The sequence below is a fragment of the Bacillus rossius genome, chromosome 7, assembly GCF_032445375.1.
Source record: "Bacillus rossius redtenbacheri isolate Brsri chromosome 7, Brsri_v3, whole genome shotgun sequence".
NCBI lineage: Eukaryota > Metazoa > Arthropoda > Insecta > Phasmatodea > Bacillidae > Bacillus > Bacillus rossius.
The window spans coordinates 41,973,835-42,001,451 of record NC_086335.1 but is presented as its reverse complement, the minus strand read 5'-3'; the positions used below and the strand labels follow the sequence as shown (position 1 = coordinate 42,001,451).

Here is a 27,617-nt window from a genome sequence, read left to right as displayed (position 1 = left end):
AGTCCGTCCGTCGAAAGCTTGGTAACTTCAAACGTTTTACGGATAGGACAGATGAGCTATAACCTCCAAATGTTTGCAAAAGTTTTCCATGTAAAATTTTTTATATTATAATATTTTGAAGAGTGTTTAATTCTTTAGATGCTTACGTTTTTTAAAAAAAAATATGTTTGAACACATTCTAAAGTTTGTAATTTGAAACAAAATTCGTTCGATTCCCAAAAGTGTAATTAATCACGCATTTTAACTCTTAGAGTGTTGAAAAAAATACCAGCGTGAAACATATTGAGTTTAATGAGTTATAAGTGCATAGCTTACATGTGTTACGGGTACCCGTGTACCTGAACATACATATGTGTGGGCCCCTGCTGAATGAGATACTGTCCCGCCAAGCACGGAGCGTGCCTCGTCATGGTCGGGGAACTCCGGCAATCCTCGGAACTTCTGCCCAGTGGTCCCTGCATGGCCCAGATCATCATCTGTCTCCTGTAAATTCCCACACGTAATGCATGCCAATTTGCATTCCGCATGAATGTGCCCAGGGTTTTCCCTGTGTCTATGCAGGTTTTACCTGGGCCCAACCTATCTCTAGTTATAATCTAGATTTAAGAGTGAGGGGAGTTAGTCATGGCGCCAATCGCTGCCATGGCTGGCCAATCCCCTCTTAGCACATGATGCATGCGACCCTCTCCCTGCATTGCTAACCCCATCATGACTAGGCATATGGGTTTCGGCCTGAGACGCACCTAGGTCCCTCCCTAACCCGGACCCCTCCAAAATACACTTAGTTTTAGATGGTTTGGGAAAAAAAAAAAACAAAAAAAAACAATCCGAAGCTGGAATGGCGCTCATCGCAGGCGGCTATCCAGGCTAGTCTGGATGTTACGACGAAGGTATCGAACTCGTCTGAAGGAGATGGACTATGGTGAGCCTCGTCCACTACACTTTACTTGAGTAAAAAAAAAAAAAAATAGACTGGTCGCGGATAGTTGCAGAAACGACTGAGTAATTTGAAGACTGTGGCAGTAAGGAGTAACGAGTTGTAACTTATACTTGTTCACTAAAGTTGAGCGCTCAAGGAAACTAGGTAGTTACGGTCACGAGGGCAGACGGCGGTGGTGAGGTTCGCGAAGTGCAGGCCGCCAAACCATAACACACGCTACCAGAGTCGCAGACAAACAAGAAATATGTTGTTCGTATTCAGTTGCGTTTACGTATCGGTGTAGAGACAGACAACTAGTTGAAGTTGCGGAAGACAGACGCTTAGTAGTTTCAAGACTTGATGTCATAGAATACTTGCGAAACCAGACGGAGGTGCTGTTTGAAGGAACGAGTATGACAACTCGCGTCGCTAGTCACCAAGTTGCAGTATTTGCGAGTTGCGAGTGGCGAGCTGGTACTCGTTAGAAGCACCGCGAGTAGCCGAGGCCGCTGTCAGCGAGTTCGCGGCCAAGGGAACTCGTTCCTGCCACGACTGACTTGCTGCAGAAGTCATCCGCTTCAACGGGCGAGGCGTGGAACAGTGAGTGGTGCCCCGGGAGAGGACATCGACCATCAGGACGAGTCACTCGCAGAGACTTTACTGCAGTACTCCGAGTCGAGTACGGAACTGCATAGGCAGGCGGTGTATTGTGTTGACAACCTCACAAAGACTTACCTCTGCAGATTTTTGACCAGCCTGCAATAACAATACACTTTGTATTTTTTTTGTAAATAATTCTGTCAATTTGTAAACAATCAGTACTGAATACTCTTTCGTATATAAACGATAAAAAATAGACATAGTATCTAAATATTCTAGTTTGTCAAGCTCTTAGGTTCGAGAGAAATTTAATGTTATAGCCTTGTGTTTGCTCAAGTATACTGGCATAGTGATTTTTCTATTGTGTTATAAAGTAATATTTTTGGAGAATATAATTTTAACGTAAATATTGTTTCACGTGAGGGTTTAGTAATCTATGTGTTAAGAATCATTGACTGATTAAGTTTACAGCAGTCAAAACCAAGACATAATAAAATGTTAAGTTTTGTTTTATGATTAATCGACCATGCGATTATACACTTTCGTAGTTCTTTTTACAGCGTGGTCGTTTCCTTGTTTAGGAGAGACAGTAGCAGAGTGAACGCCAGTGCGGTGGTCAGACACCTTAACCATTAAGGCTCTTGCTTCCTTGATATTCAGGCCCTTGCAGTTTATGATTTCTTTAAAGTATTCTTTCGCTAAAATTGTATTTGTTATGTTTACAGACCTGGTGCGGTAAGGGAGACAAGCATATACTGAAGCCTGAAATTTTAGATGGAAACAGTTGTGTGATCATGTTTTACTGGATTTGAAGTTGTACAATATATTGTGTTTTATCGTAAGTATGCATTCAATCTCACCCCTTAGCCTCAGTTGTCTTGCATCCCTCTCCTTTTAAGGGAATGGTAACACATGCTTGTCAAACGAATCTACTTATACAAGATAAATTTTCTCCAAAATTTAAGTTTTCTCAACAGTTTCCAGCACGTGTAAGGGAAAATATCATGACTGAAGAACAGAGTGATGTAAATCGCTCGTCGGCTGACGGATGACGGATGGATGGACAGGCGACGGGCTATTGTAAATCCGGTTTAACACGTCAAGCTCACGTGGTTCGATCCTAACACTCTGTGATGGCTAAAATGTATGAGCACTGAGTCGGAATCCAAGTATTTCGTAGCCCACTGTAATATTGGAAGTGCCTTCACAAAATTCTGAGCGTCAGACCTATCAAAAAAATTCATCTAAATGGATGCACTAAGCATAAACCTATAACTTCCATAACTCACTATCTCAAAAAAAAATAGTTTACATCTTTAAATGAATTCGAAACGTTCTTATGTAAATAGAGTCAGTTAACCGCGTAACAAATAATATTCATTTACAATGTCCCGAATGTCATGTCGCAGGGTTTGTTTCCTGAATCTCTGCACCAGGTAGGCGAGGCCTTAAAGGTGAAGGCACCTGCAAGACTATAAAGGGCTACGAACACTTGGGCTCCGACTCAGTGCTGAGGCCTGAATGTTCGGGTCGACCCCACGAGAGGGTGACGTGCTAGCGACCACAGTCACCGAGGGCCCGCCAACGGCGCTGCGCAGATCGACCAAGGATCGTACAGCATCAGCCTGGAGTACCTGATGGACAGGACGCGCTTCCACAAGGAGGTGGAGGCGTACAGGAGGTACATCAGGGACATGGTGAACGCGTTCGAGGAGGCGAGCGCGTGTGCCGGCGGCGACCAAGCCGATGGTCGCGGACCTCGTCCCAAGGTCTCCCTCGGGAAGAGCTTCGCCCAGGACATCCTCCGCTTCGGCGTGCAGCTCTCCAGGGTTCGAATGAATGAGGGAATTTATTAATGGCATATTGCCATGAGTAGAGACCCGGAAATCTCACGAGTTCATTTAACAACAAGTAAGACTCCGAATACTTGTGCGATTTATAAGACATATTCAATTAGCCCATAATTGTTTTAACAAGTCACGAGCTAGTACAAACCAATAACAAGACAGCAGCAACTGAACGGACCAAGTCAAGTCAAAAGTCAAGTCGTTCAAAATGAAAATGTCTTCTCTCTAGAAGAGTGGTAAATCATCAAATCAATATCGAGATTACACAAAATTATCAAGTCCATCCCGCGAAATTTCTGGGTATCTAATCATGAGAGACAATGAAGAGAGGTGAGAAGAAACTGAAAACTTGGCGGCATAAATGGATGGGGAAACGGGAGTTTCTCGAGAAAAACCACCAACATGGCAACGTCCGACTGGTTTAATAATTATGGAATACCGGGGTTGGACCCCGCTGGATTGCATTGTTGGGAACTCTCTGTGGTGGGTGATGGTCAAGTCCCTCTCTCACCTCACCACATTTTCCCCCAGTACAGTTATTGCATGTGCGGGTGAGGTGGTGCAATGGTAAAAAATTTGACTGGCACTCGGGAGACTGAAAGTGTTCCTACCACCTGCACCCGGGAGAGTGATAACTCCTGCAGTAGAAGGTGAATGTCGTCTGAGGTGTCGGATCTGTTTCCAGCGCTAGTATCCAAGGCATGACCCAATTAAAACACAGAATGGTCGCAAGGAAGCGAATGCATAGCATCTCCGTGCTTAGGCCAACTCACTACCTTCTCGTAGTACCAGTGGCATTCTTCTAAAGTGAGCTCTGCCCGGGAGTCCTCGTTTTGACACCTAAAGAGGTATCTGGTGAGGTAGAAAATCCCCCTATGCTGGCAACAACTCATGGCTCGGAAACTTCACCGAGGAGTTAGCACTACCGGGCCTTTAAGCAGTGGGTCCGAAAGGCGAAAGGCCTGCAGATCAATGTGAGATCTGCAATGCGAAATGGTATTGGCCGGACTGGGCGGTGTCTGCTGTCTTGGCGAGTGCCCCAACCGGGCTGTAAAAGCTGTGAACCCCGGGGAGCCGGAGTCGGTGGGACGTCAGATGGGGCTGGTCCTGCGGGTCTCCAGTTCCTGAGGTAACTCTCTGTGTGTGCGGACCGGGACAGCTGCCCCGTTGACTCACAGTTCAACAGGTCGGAGAAGCCCCCAGTGCCATGAAAAATCAAGGGGGTAGTGCAGGACACCCAATCGATAGCCCACATCAGGGTGTTCTTGATGATTCAGGACGTGTGGCATTGTATTCGAACTGGCTGCGATGAAATGGCGTATCTGTTTCCCTCGTCATATGGGGCCGTGCATGGTTCCATCGGATTCTACCCACAAAGGTGTATATGCCACCCGTAAGGGTTAAGGATCTCACGCATTATAAATCACACGAAGCGAGAGCTTTGAAACAGTTGGCACTTGGGAGAGCCTGGGATAAAATTCTTGTCTATACATCCCGATTCCAGTTTCTCGTGGTTTCCTATGGTTTCTTAAAATCAGCTGATCTCCTGTAAATACGAGGTGACCTCTCTCGGGCGACACTTCCCTGGTCAGTGCTGGGCTACTGTCCTGGAACCCTGGAGTAATTTCTTCGTGTCTTAATTTAAAACCTTTTTATGGGCATATATCAAGTCAAGTATTTTTTCGCTAACCGATTTCAACACTAGCTGAGAGTTAAAACACTCTAGCATCATCTGTGTTTCGTGATTGGTTGAATTTCTTTTAGGTACATTTTTACTTTTGGTACACGAATCGCAGCCATTCGGTGTGGAAGTAAACACACCCTGAATGGCCTGGATAAATGAGGCCATTGCTTCTCTCGAATATGGTCACCAAATGCAAGGATGAAACCACTGGTGCGGGCATACCTTATTGTAGTCTAATGAATCTTCAGATTTTCTCGATAAAAATGCATGGCCCTAGCCATGCCCTATTACTTCCGTGTCTCCCCGAGTTCCCGCACATGTAATGTATGTGTCAGTTTCTGATGGTCTCGCTGACATCGATACGTGAAACAAAGTATGTTTAGTGTCACGTAACTGGTCCCAAATTTTCAAGCTCTCAAAAGTTGTAGTAATGGCATACATAAGCTTCAGCCACTGTTGTTCTCTCAGCAGTATTAAATAAAAACTTCATGTAATGGTCACTGTTCGTGAACAAACATCATGTGTTGCTTTTCAGACTTATAAAATAAGGATAACTCTAAATTAGAAAAGTAAGCTCCTCAACTCGACATCCAATCATAAGAGACTTGGAAAAAAAAACATGAGAAATTCGTGTCAGACTAAAGGATATTAGTTAAAGTGCTAATGTTTTGCTTGAGAAAGGAAAATATCCACCACTGTATTGTGATTTTTGTCAGTATTAAGTACACTAAAACTGAAATTCGATTGGTCAAAATTTAGCAACCCAGGACTTGCCAGGAGTGAAACCATAATCTCGATGCCCGAATCGGGAACCCGTGTAGCTCCGTAAATACTAAATCAAACTTCGGTCGATGGCATTAACTTTAAAAACACTACATCAACACGCGTGATTCTCTACATGTTGCTCTCACTCTCTCTCTTCTTGCAGATAGTGAGATCGAGAGAAGCTCGTCGCGATTCAGGCCCTGTGTTCCACGAGAAGAAGATCTCGGAAGTGGAAAAACTCATGGAAGTGAAGAGCCAGAGTGAGAACGTGCAGGTGAGCCAAGGGCATTCAGGTAATTTAAGATCTGTCATGGCGAGTTTTTAAGTAACCTGGAACACTTGAATCGGTACGGCCGTGGCACATGTTTGAAAATGCAAATCCGGTATCTTAACACTAAACATCATAGCCGACCACAAAGTTACTCGGTTGTCTGAGAAAGTAACAATCTGTGTTAGGCTCTTGGCAATAGCACAGTCTTTGGTAGTGTCTTGTCTTTTTTTTAATCAAGCATCATTACGATGCTCATCAATATCCGATTGTGTGATTGTGATGCTGTTTGTAGTGACCTGGCTGTCTACTAGAAATAAAATCAGACATAAAATCAAGAAATTAAAATATTCAATGACAGCACTTGTGATGTTCTTACCTCACCACTATGGTTGAGTGGTTAGGATTAGATGATTCGCTTCCCACCAAGACGATGTGGGATCAATTCCCGACGGAGTAAACCTGGAATTTCCGCAATTGGAAAACTTGGTACGCTGCAAGAAGTTGTTGGTAACATTCCTAAAGTTAAAACGGAAGTTATTAAGGGCCCTGGGCACACATACGGTATGCAAAGCGTCAAAAGAAATCACGAAATGTATAAACAGTTAAAATATCAGAGTGGTGTCTGTTTACGAAAAACATTTAGTATTCGCTTAGGGGCGTATGATAAGTTATGTTTCTGTATTTCTTTTTAAACTGTATTTTAAAAACATTAAAATGGCTAAAGCATGAGTTTTCAAAGTAATTTTAAGGCATGAAACACCCAGTACAGATTACTGAAAGAAATAAAAGGATTTGCATTACACCTTTATCTCCACTATATAATGTTGCGGTAACCACTCAAAACTCACAGTTTGTCCTTGCACGACGAGAAGACTGCGCGCCAGTTCACAGTCTTGTGCTTACAGGCGATACCGCTCTAGAATCACCAGCGAGCGTCACACTTACTATCAACCCGCTTCATTAACATACATACGCCCCTGACTAAACGGGGCCTTTAACCTCTACAGTTGCATGGAAAATTAGCCATTCAAATATGGTACATTTTCCGTGTACTTTATTTATTCCAAGACTAATTTAGGAGGAATACAATGGATTTGGGAATTTTCTCATATAGATATAAAGATTAATAGTAGAGACCAGAAAAATTCGCGGATACATTTCGCGATAAGCTGGAATCCAAATTCGTTCACTTTCATGCTACTTTAATTATTTGACCACCTGAAGGAGTTTGAGCCAATGAGATACCCTTAACTAAAAAAATACCCGAATCACAAGCATCCCGGATAAAAGGTGTCATGAGTTAGTAGCCAATGAGGAGGTGTTATTTCCCCAAATAAGTATGGGATTGTGGAGGGTATACTGTACATAATTGAAAGAACGAATTTTTTCAGTCCCTAGTCGTTAGTTTTCATGTCATGTTTAGGAACACTTGGGCCGGTGCATTTCCTCGGCGTCCTCCCGCCTCCTTGTTAGAGAGCTCGATTGACCAGAAGTTCGAGTGGACATGTGCCGGCAGATGGACTGGGCGCGCTACCTGAGGGGCGTGTTCGCGGGCACCGACGTGGTGCTGGACGCCGGCTCCGACGTCATCCTGGCCATGGAGCCCGAGTACCTGCAGCGGCTGTCGGCGCTCGTGGCCCGCACGCCCGCGTCCACGCTGGGTGAGCGCTGTCCTGCCTTGGACGGGCGCACAATTCCGGGATCCATTTCGCTCCTCTGGTGTTTGGACCGAAATTCACCCGAAGCACTCTTGAGCCAATGAAAAACCCTCACCGAAAGAAGAACCGAATCACGGGCATCCCGGTTAACAGGTGTCATGAATTTGTAGCCAATGAACAGGTGGTATTTGCCCAGGTTCATCCTAGAAGTCTTTGAAAAAGCTAATTTTTTTTCAGTCTCTAGTCATAACTAAGATCTTGTACTTTCTAAAAACATCACCGGGCTCCTGCATGGCCCGCATGGAATAGATTCTATTTCTAATTTCGTCGTGTCGTGCTTCCTGACAGAAAGCAAAACGGAAACGGAAACATCACAGAACTAAACTTCAAAAATATTTAACTGCTTGGTAAATCTTTATGCTGAAAAATGAAATTTTCGTTTTTATTATGTGCATTTTAATTGTATGTGTATGTATTGTGTATTTTAATTTCAATTTTAATGTGGATAGCTTCGAAGCTTGCGTTCATCTGTTTATATAAACGGATATCATCGTGTTTATGGTTAATGCTGTTATTGTAAATTGGTGAAGATTTAATTTAAGAACGGACGAGATCAGCGAAGAACTTTTGATCAATAAATTTCAGACTCATGGTATTCTTTATGACAACAGAAATCCGCAAAAAAAAAAGAAGAAAAAAAGCACGTGCTGAGATAGCGTTTACTTTTTCTCTTGTACACTGTTTTTAGTGCATTATATACTGCATTTTATGGAAGTCTTTGGTTATATCGACAGCCAAATCAGAAACCGTCGGGTTGATGTTGTGGTGGTGTCGTGGCCGCGCGTGCTGGAGCGCTGTGCGACGGCTTGTCGGGTGTGTCGTGTCGTGCTGTGACGCCAGCTTGAGCGCGCGGGTGCTTGGCGCGCAGAGCGGTTCCTGTGGTGGAACGTGTTCGTGCCGCTGGCCCCTCTGACGCTGAGCAGGTTCCGACAGCTGGCCTTCCAACTCGGCGCCGAGCTGTACGGCGTGACCGAGGACACCCCCAGGTCAGGGCCGCGGCGGGGTTAACGCCTGGTTCATAGACTAGTATAAGCTAGTAGTGTGGCCTCCTTGTTAATGTTATCTTCTTGTAAATTATATTCTATGTTTCAAGCCTGGTTTTATGGAAGAGCATTGCTCCCTTGATTCAGCCAGGTGGGTGGCGATAGTAGTTGTCCACCCACTAGGGCCGCATAAGTGATCCTGGCTTCTCAGTCCGCATGCCCCAAGCTCTCCACCCCTTGTGAGGTAGATCTTCTCGGCCCGTCCAACTCTCGTATTGTCCTGTGTTCATTCTGCTTCTTGTAACTCATGTCATACGGCACCCTACATGTCTGAGCCCAGGGTTTTCCTTGTATGCATGTTGATTTTACCTGGGGCTATCTAGCTGGAATTGATATATGGGGAGTTTGTCATGGCGCCAATTGCTGCCATGGCTGGTGAATACCCCAAAAAAGCAAACGATTGCATATGACTCTTTATGAATGTTGGATATCGGGCATGATTAGGCGTATACTCAACGCATTACTCAACCCGAACTCCTCCTAAACATGGTCGGCAAAAAAAAATAAACATAATATATACGCCATCTCAATACACGTAGCCAATTTTTGAACAAGTTATGAGAACAGTAGTGAGTGGGGTTTTTACAGTAACAATTTTAGAACCCTTCTTAAAGCCCCTGATAAAATGCCCTAGTCTCGATGTCTGATCTGTTGGAGCTAATGGTGTAGATTCGAATATGGAACTTCATTGGTTCACATCATGTATGATGTCAGGTGCTGATGTAAATTCCTTTGGAGTTGATTTTCTGCTTGAACAAAGTTGGCAACTTGAACTGCGTATCTGCATCTGACGTTATGAACAATATATGCAAATGATAAGCATGATGAGTAGTAATCAATAATTAAATTGCGCTGAAAAAATTAATTGCTGGCAGTTTTGATTTTTTATAACATGTATAGCTAACAGTTTTGTCTGGATTGGCTTCTGGGTTGTAGCCGTATCGAAGGCGAAGTTATCACCGACGTTTCGGTCGACGATGCAGTGGCCATCATCAGGGAGCAGTAGGTAAATAATCCCTAATGATGGCAACCGAAACTTCGACCGAAACGTCAACGATAACTTTGCCTTCGATTCGGCTACAATTTAGAATTTAAACAACTCCAGACAATGGTCACGAAAGCCTGTGATCTTTATTAATAGTTTTATCATTTTATCTTCGTTGTATTCATTTTCGTTAAGTTACCTTCAAACGGTTGGCTGAGGGTGAAAGCGAAGTAATTCTTGAAAACATAAGTAACTTATTAAAATAATTCCGTAAGAATACAAAAAAAAAAAAATAACAGGTTTTGCCCAACCTTTGATGATATTTGCAATAAATAATAAGTTTGGATCAATTCTTAGTGGGAATTTCAAACAATTTATGTAAATTCAATTAGGCTAAGTCAATTGTGGTATGCTGTCTACAGAAAAAGCAATATGTGGTCATGCATGCCTCGTTACATGGATAATACGTAATGATGCTTTTTCAGCTGACGGTCGGCGCCATGTTTACAGGACACCAAAAACATTGTGGAAACAGTTTTAAATGACTGTATTCATGGAAGTGACTGTACTCAATGAAGGAAATAAGAATTCGTGCTTAACCATCATCAGGCGTGCTCAACACTTAGCTCCATGACTTTCAATGTATCAAACAAAACGTGTAGTCAAACAAAATGGTCAGATAGATTAGTCACATTATCTGTGCAATTGGCAGGGCCTTAAAAACGATTTTAATATCCTTCCACGAAGTGTGTAGATAAGTCTATCACATGTATTTTAACTTTTGTAGAATCTTACCGAGAAAAGAAAAATGCTAAAAGAAACTTATTTAAGTAGAAATTAGTTTAAAACATGGTATTTTTCCAATATGAAAAGGCGAGGGTTTAACTTCCCTAATGTGCTGCTAAACTGTATGTGCACCAGACAACACATGTGGATTCAAGAGGGGGTGAAAGTATATCGCTTTCTTTCTTTCTCTCTCTTCTCCCTCTTCCACCCCAGCAAATTTTATAAACTTAACTTACCCTGGATAAAAATTATGTTTTCAAAAATAATAATTCGAAAAATGTTAGTTTCTGAACATTTGTCTGGATCTGTCACTGCCAGATAAATGCACCATAATGCTAATATTTACAACGTTAAATCTTTTTAGAGTATGGGTTGTGATTTTATTCAATCTGATCGGAGATACGGAAATGGACTATATTTTCGCATCTTCGTGACATATTAGTAGAGACCGGGAAAATTTGAAGATTCATTTCGCGATAGGCTAAACTTAAAATAGTTACACCCCATTGCTGCTGTTGCTATTGGCTCACAACTTATCTGGATGATTCTGGGCCAATGAGAAAAAACTCAAACCAAATCTGTAACGAATCACATGATAATGCTTGGGGCGTCTCACAAGACAGCAGCCAATGAGTGTATGATATTTACTCGAGTATACGTAGAACTGTGGAGTTCACACTAGCGTTCACTGAACCCGCAATTTTTTTTCCGGTCCTTACTTATTAGCATTGGCGTAGCTGTGTTCATAAAGTTGGGGGGGGACAAATAATGATTTTGATGTCATGTAAACCCATTCCCCTCTTACTAAGACGGGGGGTCCGGGGGTCCTCCGCCGGAAAATTTTGATTTTAAAAGTGCAAAATAGCGCCTTTTAAGCAGTTTTTGTATCTAACCATTGGATACATCGATGTTAAAATTATTATTGTTTCCTTAAGATAAAATTTGAGAGTGAAGAAATTACAAATAAAGTTGGGCAGAATAATATTATAAAATAAAAATATCACGGTCTAGAAAGTTGGGGGGGGGGGGGGACAGTCCCCTCCACCCAAAAAGTTCAGGGGGACACGTCCCTCCTGTCCCCCCCCCCCTGGTTCCTACGCCCCTGCTTATTAGTTAGTAAAGAAAGAAAATTCGGTACTGATTTCGGGAGCGCGACGCCTCTCCGATCGGCCTGCTCGCAGGTGGAAGACGTGCTCCCAAACCGTCAACTCGCACTTCGGGATGGCCGTCAGCCAGCTGTACGTGCGCAAACACTTCGACGACAAGTGCAAGACGAAGGTAAGTTACGCCGACGTCTGACACTTCATTCTCCCAACTCCACACACGCACAGCACACATATCGTGTTCTAAGAAAAAGTTTGGAACATTTGTGCAAAAGTATCCTTGCGAGAGGTAAGGGAATCTTTGGAAGGGTCGTTACCACAACGCCGAAATACCATAACGCCGAATGTCAAAATTGACCACAACGCCGACAGCTAGAAAACTGCTATGTACCACAACGCCGAAATAACAACTGAATGAATTTGTGTGTGTTTCTTACATGTACCTTAACGCCGAAATACCACAATCAAACCTAACCTTACCTAACCTAACCTCACCTAGCGTAATATAACCTAACCTAGCCTATCCTAGCCTAACCTAGTCCAACCTAACCTAGTCTAATCTAACCTAGTCTAACCTAACCTAACCTTTTTGGCAGTCCTGCAATGACATTTTTCGGCATTAGTGTATTTCGGCGTTGTGGTAATTCGGTGTTGTGGTAAACAGCAGTTTTCTAGCTGTCGGCGTTGTGGTCAATTTGGCATTTCGGCGTTGTGGTGCGTCCCCTCTTTGGAAGAGCAAAGAATAAGGGATAAAATAATATCCTTGTTCCATATCCATGTTTCTGCAATGTACACTGTTATGTTTCAAACATTCATCTTCACGGTACAATACTAAAAATTTAATAGTTTCTGCTTGTGACCACCTCATCTTAATAAACTCAGCACCTCTTAGACTGCACCGGTTCACATAGGTAAAGTACATTGGCTGGTGAGCCATGTAGTGGAAAATGCAGTGGTGGGGAAAGGAGAGGGGGGCGAGCTACTATCCTAATGTACTATCCCTTTCGACTCTTCCCACCCCTAGCTCTAGTATTCTTCAAAGTGCTTCCCCAACTGTCTACGCGAGGATAGTAACGTGACTGTCTCACTTGCCCTTGACTTGATGTAGGCTTTTGAGCATACGCCATTGCTATGCTCATGTATGTCTGTAGAAGAAAACTACAAAAAACACAAATGACAAAAACACAAATTAAGCAAAAAATTGCTGTTGTCGGGATATAAACACCACACAATACTTCACAACAGGAATATGGTCAACATGTGGTGTTTATATCCTGACAACAGCAATTTTTTGCTTAATTTGTGTTTTTGTCATTTGTGTTTTTTGTAGTTTTCTTCTACAGACATACATGAGCATAAAGTAATGGCGTATGTCCAAAAGCCTACATCAAGTCATGCACTCCCATTGCACAAATCTTTCAAAGATAATATCACTTGCCCTTGTTTTCTATACCCGTGTAATCGTCCATTGTGAATGGGTGATAAACGGGGGGGCGAGTGTGGCGTGGTGAGATGCAAGCACCTGGGGGGATGCAGGCGCTGGAGATGGTGGAGCACATCCGCAACGCCTTCACCGACCACGTGTGGGAACTGCCCTGGATGGACGACCAGACGAAGAGGACGGCCGTCGAGAAGGCGCACGCCATGAGGACCTTCATCGGCTACCCTGACTGGCTGGCGAGCGCCGCCGAGCTCCAGCGCTACTACAGACGGGTAGAGTGTCCTCCGCGAGCAGCGAGCGTCCTTGGCTGGTCTGCCACGAGTCCTCTTGGTCGAAACTACCGGAGGTTTGCCAATTGCGGGGTGTACATTTAATTGATGGCAGGGAATACCAAGACAAGCAGTTTTTTTAGGTTATACTTCTAATGCGACTTCCAACAAGGTTGCGTTAAATGTTTAACGCTCCTGGGGAGGGGGAATAGAAAGAGAGAGAGCGAGTGTGAATGCTATTGTAAGGACCTAAGTAGAGAGTAAGAAAAAAAATAAAGATCCTGACAGTTTGTAGTGTCGCCATATTTGTTTCAATTTTCAATACCCTTTTTGTATATTACAATTTAAATTGCATAAAAAAATCATGTTTCATAGACACATAAATAGTGAGTGTGTGTCATTTCTCTATGTCCACGAGGTCTCGCCGCGTCAATTTTCTCCTTGGGGCGAACCCGTCCGCTTCATTAAATAAACAGCTTTTATCGTTGAATGATTTCATGAAAATCAGCTCTCATAAAAAAGTTAGTTTTATAGACATTCAATTGGTCTCTCTCTTTCTCTTTCTCTCTCTCTCTCTCTCTGAAAATCAATCTATGAATCGTTACAAATTTATTTCCTTGATTTTTTTAGTTTGATTTGATACAATATGATTTCACTAAAAATCAATTTCTATCCCTTCCTATTTTCATTTCCACATTACGAAGTTTCACGTCTTCCGCGCGGAGGGACTCAACGCACTATTTTTATTTTTTTAATATCGTATGTCCGGAATTGAAACCCTGCAAAGTTACAGGCTTGAACAGTAGCGCGCAGTTTAGAATTTGGCGGGCTTCAGGGGACTACCACTCAATTGGCTGAGAGGATGAGCTAATCACAGCTCCGCCGGGAAGCAGTTCAGAGTCAGCCAATACGCAGTCCGGTGTGGATCACCCTTCGAGGTACGAAACCGCCAGTTTCAAGCAGTCGCTGGTTATGGCGTACTGTATTTCTATTCGGTACACGTCTGCTGTTGTGAAAGCGTCCTAGGGCGTAGATCCTGGGGGGGGGGGGGGGGAAGAGGGCCAGGGTACCCCCCCCCCCCTCCCCCGGGGATTTAAAAGCCCCTCTCTGAGGAATCCCGCTGGCGCTTTCAAAATCGTGAATGTAAAACGAAATTGATAAACGTAAACGTCAAAACTATGTTTGATGGAAAACTTTCTGTATATTTTAAAGTTTTCTGCTTATTGCATGCATTTAGGCCAAAATAAGGGTAGTATACAACATATGAGCACACTATCCAGAGATGACTTGTGTTGGCGGTTAAAACCCACGCGCAAAACTCTCGCCCCCCCCCCTCCCCCTCCCCCCAACAACCAATAATTTCCTCGAGCCCTCCTTGCGAATCCTACAGATGTGCGCCCCTGCAAGCAGCCATGGCATAGCCCACTCACCTCAGGTTTCACATGACGGCGCAGACTCTTGAACTAGCGACTTAAGAAATGGAACGCTTTTGCGTAAAATGTTTAAAGTGAATTTTTACTGATGTAGGCTATGCCACATTTTTTACAGTAAAATAAATGTTTTCAGCTGCAGAAATTCGTACGGTTTAGTGTCTGTGTTTTAGGAATATAATTCCATCGCCTGCAATTAGTATTGGCAAGTGTAGACTTAAAAGCTCAGGCAATATCTTTATTTTCATTTGACTCGGGTAAGAAACTATGTTAAAATAGGCTTCAAGCTAGCTATCAATAATACTACTAATGCAGTTTTTTAACTATAAGTATAAGTACTGGAAAACCAACAGGTAATTTTAAATACTATATTTGACATATATATATATATAACCTTTCCAAGTTTACATATTTACGTATAGAATTTCAGCTAATCTTAGAACTTGTGAATTCTTACTTAGTGAATTATTTCAATTAAGAAGGTCTTCAAACATTGTATGTTGGAACAGCTTAGTTTTAGTTGGGTTTTGTACACATTTTGACCACGACGCTCATCAGAAGTCAAATCCAGGGTATTTCTATCAGCTGTAGTTCACTAAGGGTGTTACAGAAATCCGCTCCTGCTGCAGTGTGTTTAAGTGGCTTTCAAGGCACAAGTACTTCTACCTGAAATGTGGCTAACGTGCTCGTAGAGTGATTGCAACAAATCATGTGCGGATTATGCCTCTATGTGTTCGTTCATTATTCACTACACCAACCAGGGCACATTATCTACCGTTCTGCCTACAGCGTGGGTTGAGCGCTGATATATAAGAGGTTTTTTTTTGTTTTGATATGATTAATAATTATTTTACTACATACGTACACATCCCAACCCCTTTGCTCTACTAGCCTCCAGTTAAAAAGTACACGTGTTTTTTTATAATATTATTTACTTATTTTACTTTGAGAAACTGATATTTTAATGCTTAAATTTTTTTTTTCAGGCAGAAATTGTGGATGGAGAGTTCTTCGAATCGATTTTAAAACTTGCTGAGATTTCTGTGGAAACCTCACTGCAAGAAATCAGAACGACTCCGAACCCTGACAGGTAAATTGTTACGAATTGCATTAGAAACCTAGGTAGGTACCTACAGCATAAATTAAGTTTTCCGAACAATAAACCTGTAAACCAAAACACCTGGAAAATCAGCACTAAAATAGAATCTAGCCCAAAAACAATTTCTCACGCGCCGAATTGTTTGACTTATTAAGATTTAACATGGCTAAGAAAATGTTAACGGTGGCAATTTAATGTTTAACACTAGTAAATGTTTGGTTTAAGTCTTTAAGCCTTTCCTATATAAAAAGTAGTTTTTATACGCTCGAGAAACAATTATTTTACATCAGTTGTTGTTGCATTCTTCAACTAAGCAGTTTTCGACCAAGCATGGACGAGTGTTGTTGTAGGCTCTCACACAAAATACATCTCAACAATGCTCGAAAATCTTCAGCAACTACAACGATTGCGTGCAAGTAAGCTGCATCAGCGGTGGTGATTTTATACGTGTGCAGAGTAATTTGGAAGTAACATATCTCATTCAGCATTAGGGAATAGACTGAGCCGTGGTCATGCCACATAACCAGATACTAACTGTACGCTCATCAATAATCTTTGTTAAATATTCACGGTTCGTGAATGATTCACACGCAATAAACGGAAGCATACTAATAAAGTAATTATCCTGCCTACGCGGGCTCGCGAACAGGACGTAGCTGATCCCCACGGGGCTATAGAGCGAATGTGTGGTAACGAACGGATGCCAACTGGGCGGAAACAAATTTGTGGTACCGACATTTAACGACTTCTAAGTATTAGGTATTTGGGGATTCTGGACGACTAGCAAAATTCTTTGAAATTCAATTAAAATCCTACAAAATTCCAATAAAAAAATCCATTAATTCAAACGAAATAATCGTCTCTTAAAACCACCATCTATTAATTTACAAATCATAAAACACTCGAGATTTTAAGGTTACTGCCTTTAATTTAAATTTTCGTCTCAAAGTTGTCAATTTTCACCCAAAATTTCAAAGCTTTAAAATAGTAAAGAAAACAATTGAACACATTAATTTTGCATGAAAATTACACAAAAACTAACAAAAAAATTAATATTTTCAACATATTTGTCAAAAACCAAGGATCTGATTAAAAGTGAACTAGTGGGGGAAAAAAATTATGAATAAACTTGAATTTTATGAAATAAGCATACAGTTGGCGAGTTGTCAATATCGTTTTATTGTTTTATCTTTAATAATAATTGTTTTTATAAACAAAATCCATAACATATAAAAATATTCTAACCCAAAGTGAATAATAATTGACATCATCATGAAAATCTACAGTTGGTTAATAAAAAAAAATCATTTCTATTAACCGTATCCAGTTTTGTTTTAGATTTTCTAAAATAACTATATGCAAGAAACATTTTATCTACCAATCTATTTTTGAAATATTTAATTTCTAGCAATTTCAAGTAAAATATTTTTTACGTTGCAACCATCCAACTTCGAAGCAAGAACAACATCCTGATCTCTGACATCTTTTCATTTTTTTAATACTAAAATTAAAAAAATCTGGCAACTCAAATTGTAAATTATAGTATCGATTTTTTTATATCAAAATTAAATGTAATGTAGCAAGAAGGTTTTTTCTTCTAAAAATTACCAGTTATCTTAACTTCAGGGTGTTTTTGGATTTGTTTTTTTTTTCTCTTTAATTTAACTACCATCGTTTGTTTCGTATTCACCTTGTTTCTTATTTTAAAATAATAATTTGAACTGGATTTTCTATTTCTGTTTATACTGTTCCATCCGTTTGCTTTCATTCACAAACAAATAAACAAATTTTATATGAATGACGAATAAAATAATTTTATAACCACCTTTCTAGTAAATCTTTGTTCTATCTCTTATAAAACCAAAGAGATAATTTAGTAGGTAAAATATTTCATTTGTTCTAGCACTATGAATAGATTATACTCGATATTATTACTATGAACGCCAGTAAGTTCACATGGTGGTCTCAAAAAACCATTCATGATTGTTTATGTAACGTAATTTTGCACAATCCCTTCCAAACTAATACATAAAATGTAGTAATGGAAAATCTCATTCGAGTTTGTTAATGAGCAAAATCAGATTAAAATGGAAAAAAGGGGGAAGGTTTGTTTAGAAATCATAAAAATCACTATAACTCATTTAATATGAAAAATATATCATTCTTATGAAGTTATTATCAAAACTTCTCCCTAAATAAATTTTTGATACGCCCAACTATATGTAGTGGGAAAATCACGGGCTTGGAGAACAAAAAATTTCGTAACTACTCTACTAGGCACACCTTCAAATCCATTAACATTGTTTGTAAACCTCATAAATACTTGTATGAAACAATTTTTGATAAGACAAACCATTGCTGCACGAGATAAAAAAATCAGTGGTTGAAACACACAAAAAAAATATAAGTATCGTATAATATTCCATACCAAATCCGTCCGTCCGTTCTTATTTACTGTAAAACTTCAATATATTATCTGCCACATTTTTCTGAAATAATTTTTTATACAACCAACTATTGCTGCAAGGGGTGGAAATAACAAGGTTTTAAGGACAAAAACATTTCATAGCACCTTTACTAAGTAAACTGTCAAATCCCTTATAAATTACTGTAGAAATCCTAAACATTAGATATCTAAACCTCCAGCTGAAACAATTTTCGAAGATACATACTATTACTGCAAGGGGTTCAAAAAACAGGAGTTGAAAGAAGCACATTTTAAATCTCCGTTATTACGTATACTATCAAGATCGTTCAGACTTGTTATAAACCTTCTAAATATTATCTTAAATCTTGATCCAAAACAAATTAATATACGACCACTTTTTAGTGCAAGAAATTAAATATAGAGTCTTAAGGTCAAAAAATGTATAGCTACATTAGTAAGCTTAGGTAGTATGAAATTAATTCTAAGTTATTCTATGCTGAATGCATTTAATTAAAACATTAAAAAACATTTTCGGTACATGGAATATGAGAAAATGTGTAATCAATAATTTTGGAATACTTACTGGATAAAATACAAGATGTTATCTGCATTAAGTTCTCCAAATGTTCTAGATTTTTTATAGGTTTCAAGAACGTTTCAGAAGAAAAAGGTGCTTCGAAATCCAGCTGCACCAAAAGGGATTTTTTTCTTTCTTTTAGGTGGATAATGCCTGCCACAACAGTCAATGCCTTCTACTCCCCAGTGATGAATTCTATGAGTAAGTACATGACCGTCAACGACACTGCGAGGCAAAAAAATTTTTTAGAACTTTTTTATAGGGACTGTAAAATATTTGTGGATTATATGACTTTCTAGGGTAGACTCCTTAGTACTCCACTAGTTCGTGCAAATGTTCCTTGTTCATTGGCTGCTCATCAAAGAGACGTCTCAGATAATTTGAACGTTATTTGATACTTGTTTTGTCAGGAGTTTTTCACTGGCCCAGAGACATCCACATAAACTGTGGGCCAATCATAGAAGCAGCCTAAATGTAAAGTAGTTCGATTTCTATCATATCACTGAAAAAAAAGATTTTTTTTTTTTCCAGACTCTATATGAACTCAGCAAATCTACGGTATAGGTGTATTTGAAGTTAGTGATAATCAAAATATTCAGTGTAAAAAAAAATACAGTTAACTTTCTCATAATGTAGTTGTAGTCTCAAAGTCAATGTTGTTCATCATTCTGATATAGGATAATATTACAGTGAATCAGCGAAAAGTTTTTTTCTTACGTAATTCATACCAGGCATGTGACGACCCAATGTAAATAACAGATTTTGCAAAATTAATAAATTACAATGAAATTATCGACTTCTAATTACAAGGGCTCTTAATCCGTGCCAAAGTATTAAAAATCCTGTACCTCCTGAACATGTAAATTTTAATTATTTAACTCCATGTGGTCTGTCAGCTGGAATAATAATACAAATCATTGTTGCCCACAAACCCACCATTAATTTTTAAGCAATTGCAAAAAAAAAAAAAAATAAACACACAATGATTTTTAGGTTCATTTTGAAATTTTTATTGTAACAAAACTTTGGTTTTCCACATATTGCCACATTTCATAAACAACTCTTCGCCGTGTGTTTATGTGTCAGCATTTCCGAGACCTCTTCTCTCGTAAACTACGAATTAATGAAAATTTAATTTTTCAGATATTTAGCAAAAATTAGCTAAAAAAATTAATTTGATAAAATTTTCATCTAAAAATGCAATTTTATTGGACACTAATGAAAGTTCACAGTAGTTGAGAATATAATTCTTTGAATCAAAATTATTCATGGAAATGATTTATAATTTGTCAATAATGTAAAACATTAATTCAACTCATATACTTAATATTGGAACTATCGCCCGATTATAAAAAAAATGACAGCAAACCTCTTTTTGGAAAAAAAATTCAATACATTGGGTAGGTATATGAGCCTTGTATAATTTCTGAGATGCATAAAATGACATAAACATTGGATGACAAAACCTAGCGCATTTCCAATGCATGCCACCATTAATTTTTCTTTATGATTCTATAAAAAAAAAATTTTCACATGGAACAATTATTCATGATTTTAATTAAATACAGTAATGACCAAATTTCATTCAAATAAACAAATTATTGGTACTGAATTTAATACTTATTCACTATCAATCACTAAGTAATTTTCTACAATCTTGACCATATCGGCCGATATAAATTTTAATGGCGTGAAAAATCCTAAACTTATCAGGAAAAAAAACTCACTATAAAAATAAGCAAGTTCCAATTGACCGGCATTTTCACTTGCAATCACATTTACATATTTTCAAGATACATAAGATCAGAAAACTAAATTTTTTATATACTTACTTGTTACGTAGAACTATTACAGAGGTATCAATACAGAGACTTAGGACCACTTGCACAGGGAAGTAGTACTCAGTTTGGTTAACCTCCGCAGTTTTTGTTTACGTTTTACTTGCCTGACTCTGAAAGTCTGTCATAATCCTAGACATTTTTTTTTACTTCTACACACAATTGTATTGTCAACATGTGGAATTCATGCACACTAGCCTTCGCCCAAAAATTTCATTTTTTCAAAAATAAATATTGTATTTCATTTTAAATTTCTGCAATGCTATTACGTTTCAATTTCTTTCAGACAATTAATCTTGATAAAGATGCAGGTCAAAAAAAACGAATTCAATACAAATATTTATGAAAGAAAATGTTTTCAACTTCTTAATAATTTCCTTGTGATGATCTATAACTCGGCATTGCGGAACACGTAAGAGAAGCATCGAACCTGCGTCCAACTGCATCGCAACATGTTCTTGCACTCGCATTTTATTCTCTGAAGCCATTTCCAAGCGCGAGTGTTTGCTTTTCCACGGCTTTAATCATAGCAGAAAGGCAGTTATGTGCACCTTTTTTTTCCCTTTAAAGTCATGAATTATAAACAATATACGGTATTAGAATACTGATATGCTGGCAATATAAGATGCTAGCAAATATGATTAAACCAGACAGTTTCTACAAATTAGAGAGCTGGAGGTTTATTTCGAGGTCAATTAACTAGAACCAACTGTATGATATGTGATTTCTGGTGTGTAGCGTGTCTTCCATAAACAGTGATTTGTTAGAACGTATGTTTAGGCTGCTCTTAGTCAGTTTACTTTGTAATTCTGCAGCATTCCCAGCCGGCATCTTGCAGCAGCCTTTCTACAACCTAGGACTGTTGTGAGTATGGAGTGCACCGCACTATGTTATTCTCTATCCACCTCTTAATGCAGTGGCGGTTATAAAAAAATGTTTTAATGGAATTTGTAAAATATATAAAAAATAAAATTAGAATTTGTGTATGAAAACAACTTACGTGAACAAGGAGGGGTTTGGATTACATACTTCCTTCACCCAAGTATAGCAGAAAAAATTTAATAATTTTGGAGGTGGGATACATCCCCTCAATTCCCCCTCCCCATGCATCCGCCACTGTCTAAATGCTATAGATAACTGGCTTGTAGTGGATATTATGCATGGCACGTATTTTTTAATGTATGATCCTCCCAAGCATGTGTTATTTTTAATTGGCTTATACTTGAAAGTACCAGCACTCTGAAGGGAGTTGACTTTCATCGATATTTCCTCGAATGGGCATGCCCAGTATATTGTTGCACTGTGGCCTTACGTTGCAGTACAACGTCAAAATAACTCATCAATGCGGCATTAACAGACCTATGTAGCAATTCTGATTTCGATTGTACATGGTTTTGCTAAAGTCATGCGTAGTAAATGCTAATTTGGTTCCTTGCCAAAAGCTATGGCTGGTATCTTCTCCCTTTCTCTTCCTTGAGTTTGTTGTCATTGTATTTCTCCAACACTAATAAATTTTCTAACGCCAAGAGGTAAAACTTGATATATAATATAAATAATTCATACTATAATTCTGTGTATATAATATATGACAATGGATTTACTATTCGAAATCAGTAAACAGTAGGAAAAACATTAAAAAGTAATTTTTGTAGTGTTTGGGTAAATCAACTGTGATCAAATGTTAAACAAAATTTTAGTTTTTCGCCATACAAAAATTAATTCTTCAGCTCGAGTCATCAAATATTAGATATTTTTTATATGCAAGTAAAATTTCTCCCTAGGTTGTGGTGATCAGCTTGGACGATCCTGCTTTAATGGAATGTAGAGCCCAGAGAAAAAACTTTTATCTCTTACCTTGCAATAAAGAGAAAACGACAGTGTTGTGACCACTCTCTGAAAATGCTTCAGATCACTCAACTACGGTGCCATCGGATCAATAATGGGACATGAACTCACCCATGGGTTCGACGATCAAGGTATAGCAAAGTAATTAAAAAGTAGCCTGCAATAATTAAGTACATCAATTGTTTTATAAATGAAAAAAAAAAACAACAGAGTGTGATACTTTTCTGCTCGACTGTTCGAACTACAGTTCAGGAGATGAACGATTCATCGAGAATTTTCCTCCCCTTCCCAGCTTCCCCTACTTTTTTCAAACCGCAAAACTAACATAACACCTTAAGACACAGCCAGAGGGGAAGTTAAGGAGGTGGCTTAGGGGTTTGCTGCTAACGTAAAAATAATTTCACTTTAAGGCCGAGTTTATAAATTACGCAATAACGCAACGACGCAATAGCGCAATACGAAACCAACACAAGCACAGTCGTTTATAAAGAAAGCAAGTACAAGATGTCACTAATCTTATAACTTAAAATTGTAACACGAGAGGAAAAAAAAATTCTACATTGGGCTTCTTTCAATTGTACATATAAATCTTGAAAACAAAAGAAATTTTCAATAATTTGATTTAAAAGTATTAATATCTTTCAATGTATGAAAGATAAACAAATGTAAAAATGATGCATACAATAAAAAGAACACCATGGGCATCTATTCCCTCAACATCTGCGTCTCTGTAAGTTTTCGGAACACTTCTCTTCAAATAATAAATAACTGCTTTCGAAAAAGGCAAGACAAAACGCAAGCAATTTGGAATATGAACAATACTTGCTTCGCGTCATTCATCTTGCGTGGTTTATAAACCGGTACTCTAAAATGTGGTCGCTAAACATTTTGCATCCTGCGTTCTAGCGTAGTTTTTAAACCGTGCCTTACAGTCTTTCCAAGTAGCCTATTGTGTAACATCTCAAAAAAAATTATATAATTTTTTCATAGTACTTATATCATCCTTTAATATTACAAACCAGAATGGTAAATAAATATTGGTAGGTAATGTTATATAGTTGCTTGGCTTCTGGGTTGCAGACACGTCCAAGGCAAATATATCACCGACTTTTCGGTCGACGTTGCAGTCGGTAACTCTACCCTGATGATGACGACTGCAAGGTCGACCGAAACTTCAGTGATGTATTCGCCTAGGACGCTGCTACAACCCAGAAGCCAAGCTACTTCAGACAATGGCCGCGAAAGCCTGCGATCTTTATTAGGTAATGTCAACATTCACAGCGTTCATTTTCACCCACTTACTCAGAAAATCATACATCTAGTTACGGAGAAACACGAACACAATCATATCCATGAATAACAATTGACATTATGAAAGAGACAAAAAAATTGTTTTTTAAATGGCTGCTAGCGATTTATTTAAGTATGTTTTGACGAAACTAACTTTAATGCCAACATCCATGGCATGGTTGGTTCGAATCCCTGGTCAGTCATGGATGTTTCCAGCATTTTAGTTCATTTCTACGAGAAAGCCCTTTCCATCCTTATCATACACAAAAATAGCTATATTTTCATCATAATAGAGGTTCTATTCGCCGTCTAGTTGCCACCACAAAAAAAAAAAACAGTATTTGGATGCCAAGGGCTCATCCTCATGCACTATCCATTTCTCTGTGTTTATTTTGTTTCCCATTTACTTCCTATACTATTTACGTTTAATAGTATTGTGGATCCGAATATATATTTGTGACGGAACAACAAATGCAACGGAGGTATCTAGTTAAAATTTTAAAAATAGCTGTTAAATTATTAAAAATGATAAAAAAGTAAAACTATTAAAAAACTATGACGTGTAAGACCGAGCCTTAAGTTTACTTTCAGAAGAACGTTAAATATTTAACCACTGAACTGTTGTGGGGTCATTGTTAAGTGAAAATTTTATCAATTGTATTACAATGAATAATTTCTATTATTCATAAAAATTACTGGCATTGCAAGGCATAAAAACTGACTAATTTTTACGATGCAATCGTCTGCAACCGGCACCAGCATGAAACCGACGAGGGTAAATAACGTATTATTAAATGTGTACTTTTGCCGATCACTGGACTACAAATAATGTTGACACGAGAAAACGTTTGAAGCTAGGTCCTCTGTGGCCAGCTGCGGCCAAGCTGGCGTGGACTGGTCCAGCCCCCCGTGTTGCAGGGCGGAGGTTCGACAAGCTCGGCAACATGAGGCAGTGGTGGACGGAGACCACCCTGCGCGAGTACCAGGCGCGCGTGCGCTGCTTCGTGAAGCAGTACAGCGGCTACGGCCTGCCGGAGCTCAAGGACAACTTCTTCGTGAGTCCGAGTCCCCCGGCCGAGCGCGATGGCAGACGACCGCAGAGTCACTCTACTCCCCAACATCACACTCCTCTGCCTAGAGGGCCCTGGGTGGACCCCGGCGGCCAACACAGACCACTCTAGCTTGACTACAAGACAACACCGAGGCGCAGACTGGCGGAGCGTAGCGCAGAGGCTAGCGCTCAGCGGGGGCCCTGGCGGACCTCGTGAGAGCACCACTCCCCACTCCGCCACATTCATCCACGCAACCAGGACACCAGCATGCCACCACAGCCGACAGGCCAAACAGCCACCCCCTACCACAGACTCCAGAATCACTTACTCCCAAACACATCTAAAACGTGCACACAGACACAAGACAAGAGGTAATGTGCGGCACCCCGCTGCCGGCAATGACGACAGTGTCAGTTCCGTGGCGCACTGGTCGCTGACTGTGCTGTCCGCATCAGCAACTGATCTGAGCCCACTCTGCTACGAAAACCTACAGCTTCCACCACGCTCGCACACGACAGGGTTGGCAGCCGTGTACCCGACCCGCGGATTTTGGATTATTTTTTTTAATAAAACCCAGTTCAAAAAAATACAGTCTATGACTCACTTTTTCAATATCAATTAAAAATTAATTTACAATAATTAACATGTTTTATTTTGCATAAACAACACACAATAATTATTTAGGGGAAGGCGTGGCAAGACGGGGGCAGTGAGGTAAGACAGGGTAGTGACGCATCATTTCAATAAAGAGAGGCAGGAATGCGAGTCAAATATTTTAATCACTGGAACATCTGTTTTCTTTTTTTTCTTCTTATTTCAGAATAATTTATACGTGGGTATTTTTAAAAGTTTATCTCGTTAATTTTTGAAACTAGCAAGGCAACCATGACTTTCTAAAGAATTTAATTTGTTTAGTTTGACAGCTTTATTGACTTTTTTTTTTACATATTCCTGCGACGAATTTAGACATTACTAATTCCCACCCATGTCTTAAGCCAGGGGTGGTATTGCCACGGGGGTCACAAGGGCGTACGCTGGGGAGGGGCTGGGGGATTTATTCCCCCCCTTCCCCCCACAAAAAAAAAGGAAAAGAATGTGAAAGCAAACAGCAGGCACAAAGTTGTGCTATACCCGCAATAGCTATGATAATACAGTTTGCAGCACTCTGTGTCGCAGTGTTGTCTGACTAAGCAAATAGTTTGAGCCCCCCCCCCCCTTCTACCCCGGAGAAAACCAGAAATGAAAATCTGCGTACGCTCTTAGGAGGTCTTCCCTCACTCCGAGTGCCAGTTGACGTGTTGGGCGCGGTTACACGGGACTTTGAACTACTTTAGGTAAACATGTTCACCTTTTGCGTGCGGTTACACACAGTCTGAATATGTTTCGTTCGAGGCCATTTCTCATTTAACCTAAACAGTAGTGATGTGTCATTCGTGAACGATTCGTTCAAAACAAACGAATCTTCGAGCGAACGAAATCACGTGATTCGTTCGTGCTATAAAGAATCGGTTCTTTGAGAGTCGATTCATTTAGAGCTGAACACGAGCCAGAAGAACGAAACGGCGAAAGAACGACATGAGAACCGGCCACATGGCCACGGCCAGTTTGATTCGTTCCTTGGATTCGTTCGTGAAATGAATCATGACGTCGGGAGTCAGAGTAATCAGTAATTGCACAAGAGCAAACTTTACTTGATAAAATAAAATAGGGTAACATAAAAGTATCTACACCTGTCAATGTCAACGGTTAAGTAGTAGTTAAAATTTATTTTTCACATACACAAACTTTGAAAATAAAATAAAAAACTAGCAAACCACGGGTACTAAAAATAACAGGGAAAGTAACAACAACAAAATGCACCACACTTGCCATTTTTGGGTTAGTTACTTCACATTGCTTGTACTGACTTTTTAGAGCTGTCCTAAAACCACGTTATATTATATAACATAAAGAAAAATAACATTCGAAAAATGTTTATTGAACAGTATGTACTTTTTAATTTAGACAAAATTTTTAATATTTCAATTGTCACCAGCTAACAGTCGGTATAAGGTAGACGTCTGTAATTGCAGCTAGTATGTAGTACATATTGGTTCCTCCGAACAATATTTTGTGTTGTTGCAATTGATGTCTTGACACGAATCATCTTGTTTCAAAGCGTATTTTTTCCGACGACGTCTTATTAACTGTTTCTGTCTTGTAAAGATACTAATATAATTAAATACAAAAAAATGCGGATTCATTTTCCAACTTTGCTTGCATTACCGTACAACCAATTTTTTTAAAAAAAAATCCAGGTTTTTCTAGATACAAAATAAATAGGATCGAATAAGATGACAGTAGACATTCGTTTTTAGAGTTGAACACACTGCATGACAACTGCCGTGTAACCGTACACTTTCTCGTTTGTAAACATGTCTACTTAAACCAAGGGCGTAGCCAGGGGGGGGGGTTAGGGGTTCAAACACCCTCCCCCTTAGCACCAATCTTTAATTAATTTCTTATTCATCACTCAAACAAATTTCATATTAAAATTAATAAAAAATTTACTATTACAATATTTAAATTTAAGTACCTAAAACTGCTAAAATAACACTATTGTACACCTTAAAATCCAAATTTTCCCG

General features: G+C 39.6%; 1 protein-coding gene across 1 annotated transcript in view; it reads left to right on the top strand.

The window, feature by feature from the left end:
* LOC134533912 (neprilysin-4-like) overlaps positions 1 to 27,617 on the top strand; it is a 49,819-nt gene that overhangs the window by 8,830 nt on the left and 13,372 nt on the right. The window contains exons 6-16 of the mRNA XM_063371700.1: positions 3,118 to 3,348; positions 5,979 to 6,089; positions 7,603 to 7,747; positions 8,673 to 8,790; positions 11,800 to 11,896; positions 13,258 to 13,434; positions 15,848 to 15,951; positions 19,108 to 19,166; positions 21,619 to 21,667; positions 22,712 to 22,779; positions 24,857 to 24,993. Coding sequence (XP_063227770.1) covers positions 3,118 to 3,348; positions 5,979 to 6,089; positions 7,603 to 7,747; positions 8,673 to 8,790; positions 11,800 to 11,896; positions 13,258 to 13,434; positions 15,848 to 15,951; positions 19,108 to 19,166; positions 21,619 to 21,667; positions 22,712 to 22,779; positions 24,857 to 24,993 — 1,296 coding nt within the window. The remainder of the gene's footprint in view (positions 1 to 3,117; positions 3,349 to 5,978; positions 6,090 to 7,602; positions 7,748 to 8,672; positions 8,791 to 11,799; positions 11,897 to 13,257; positions 13,435 to 15,847; positions 15,952 to 19,107; positions 19,167 to 21,618; positions 21,668 to 22,711; positions 22,780 to 24,856; positions 24,994 to 27,617) is intronic.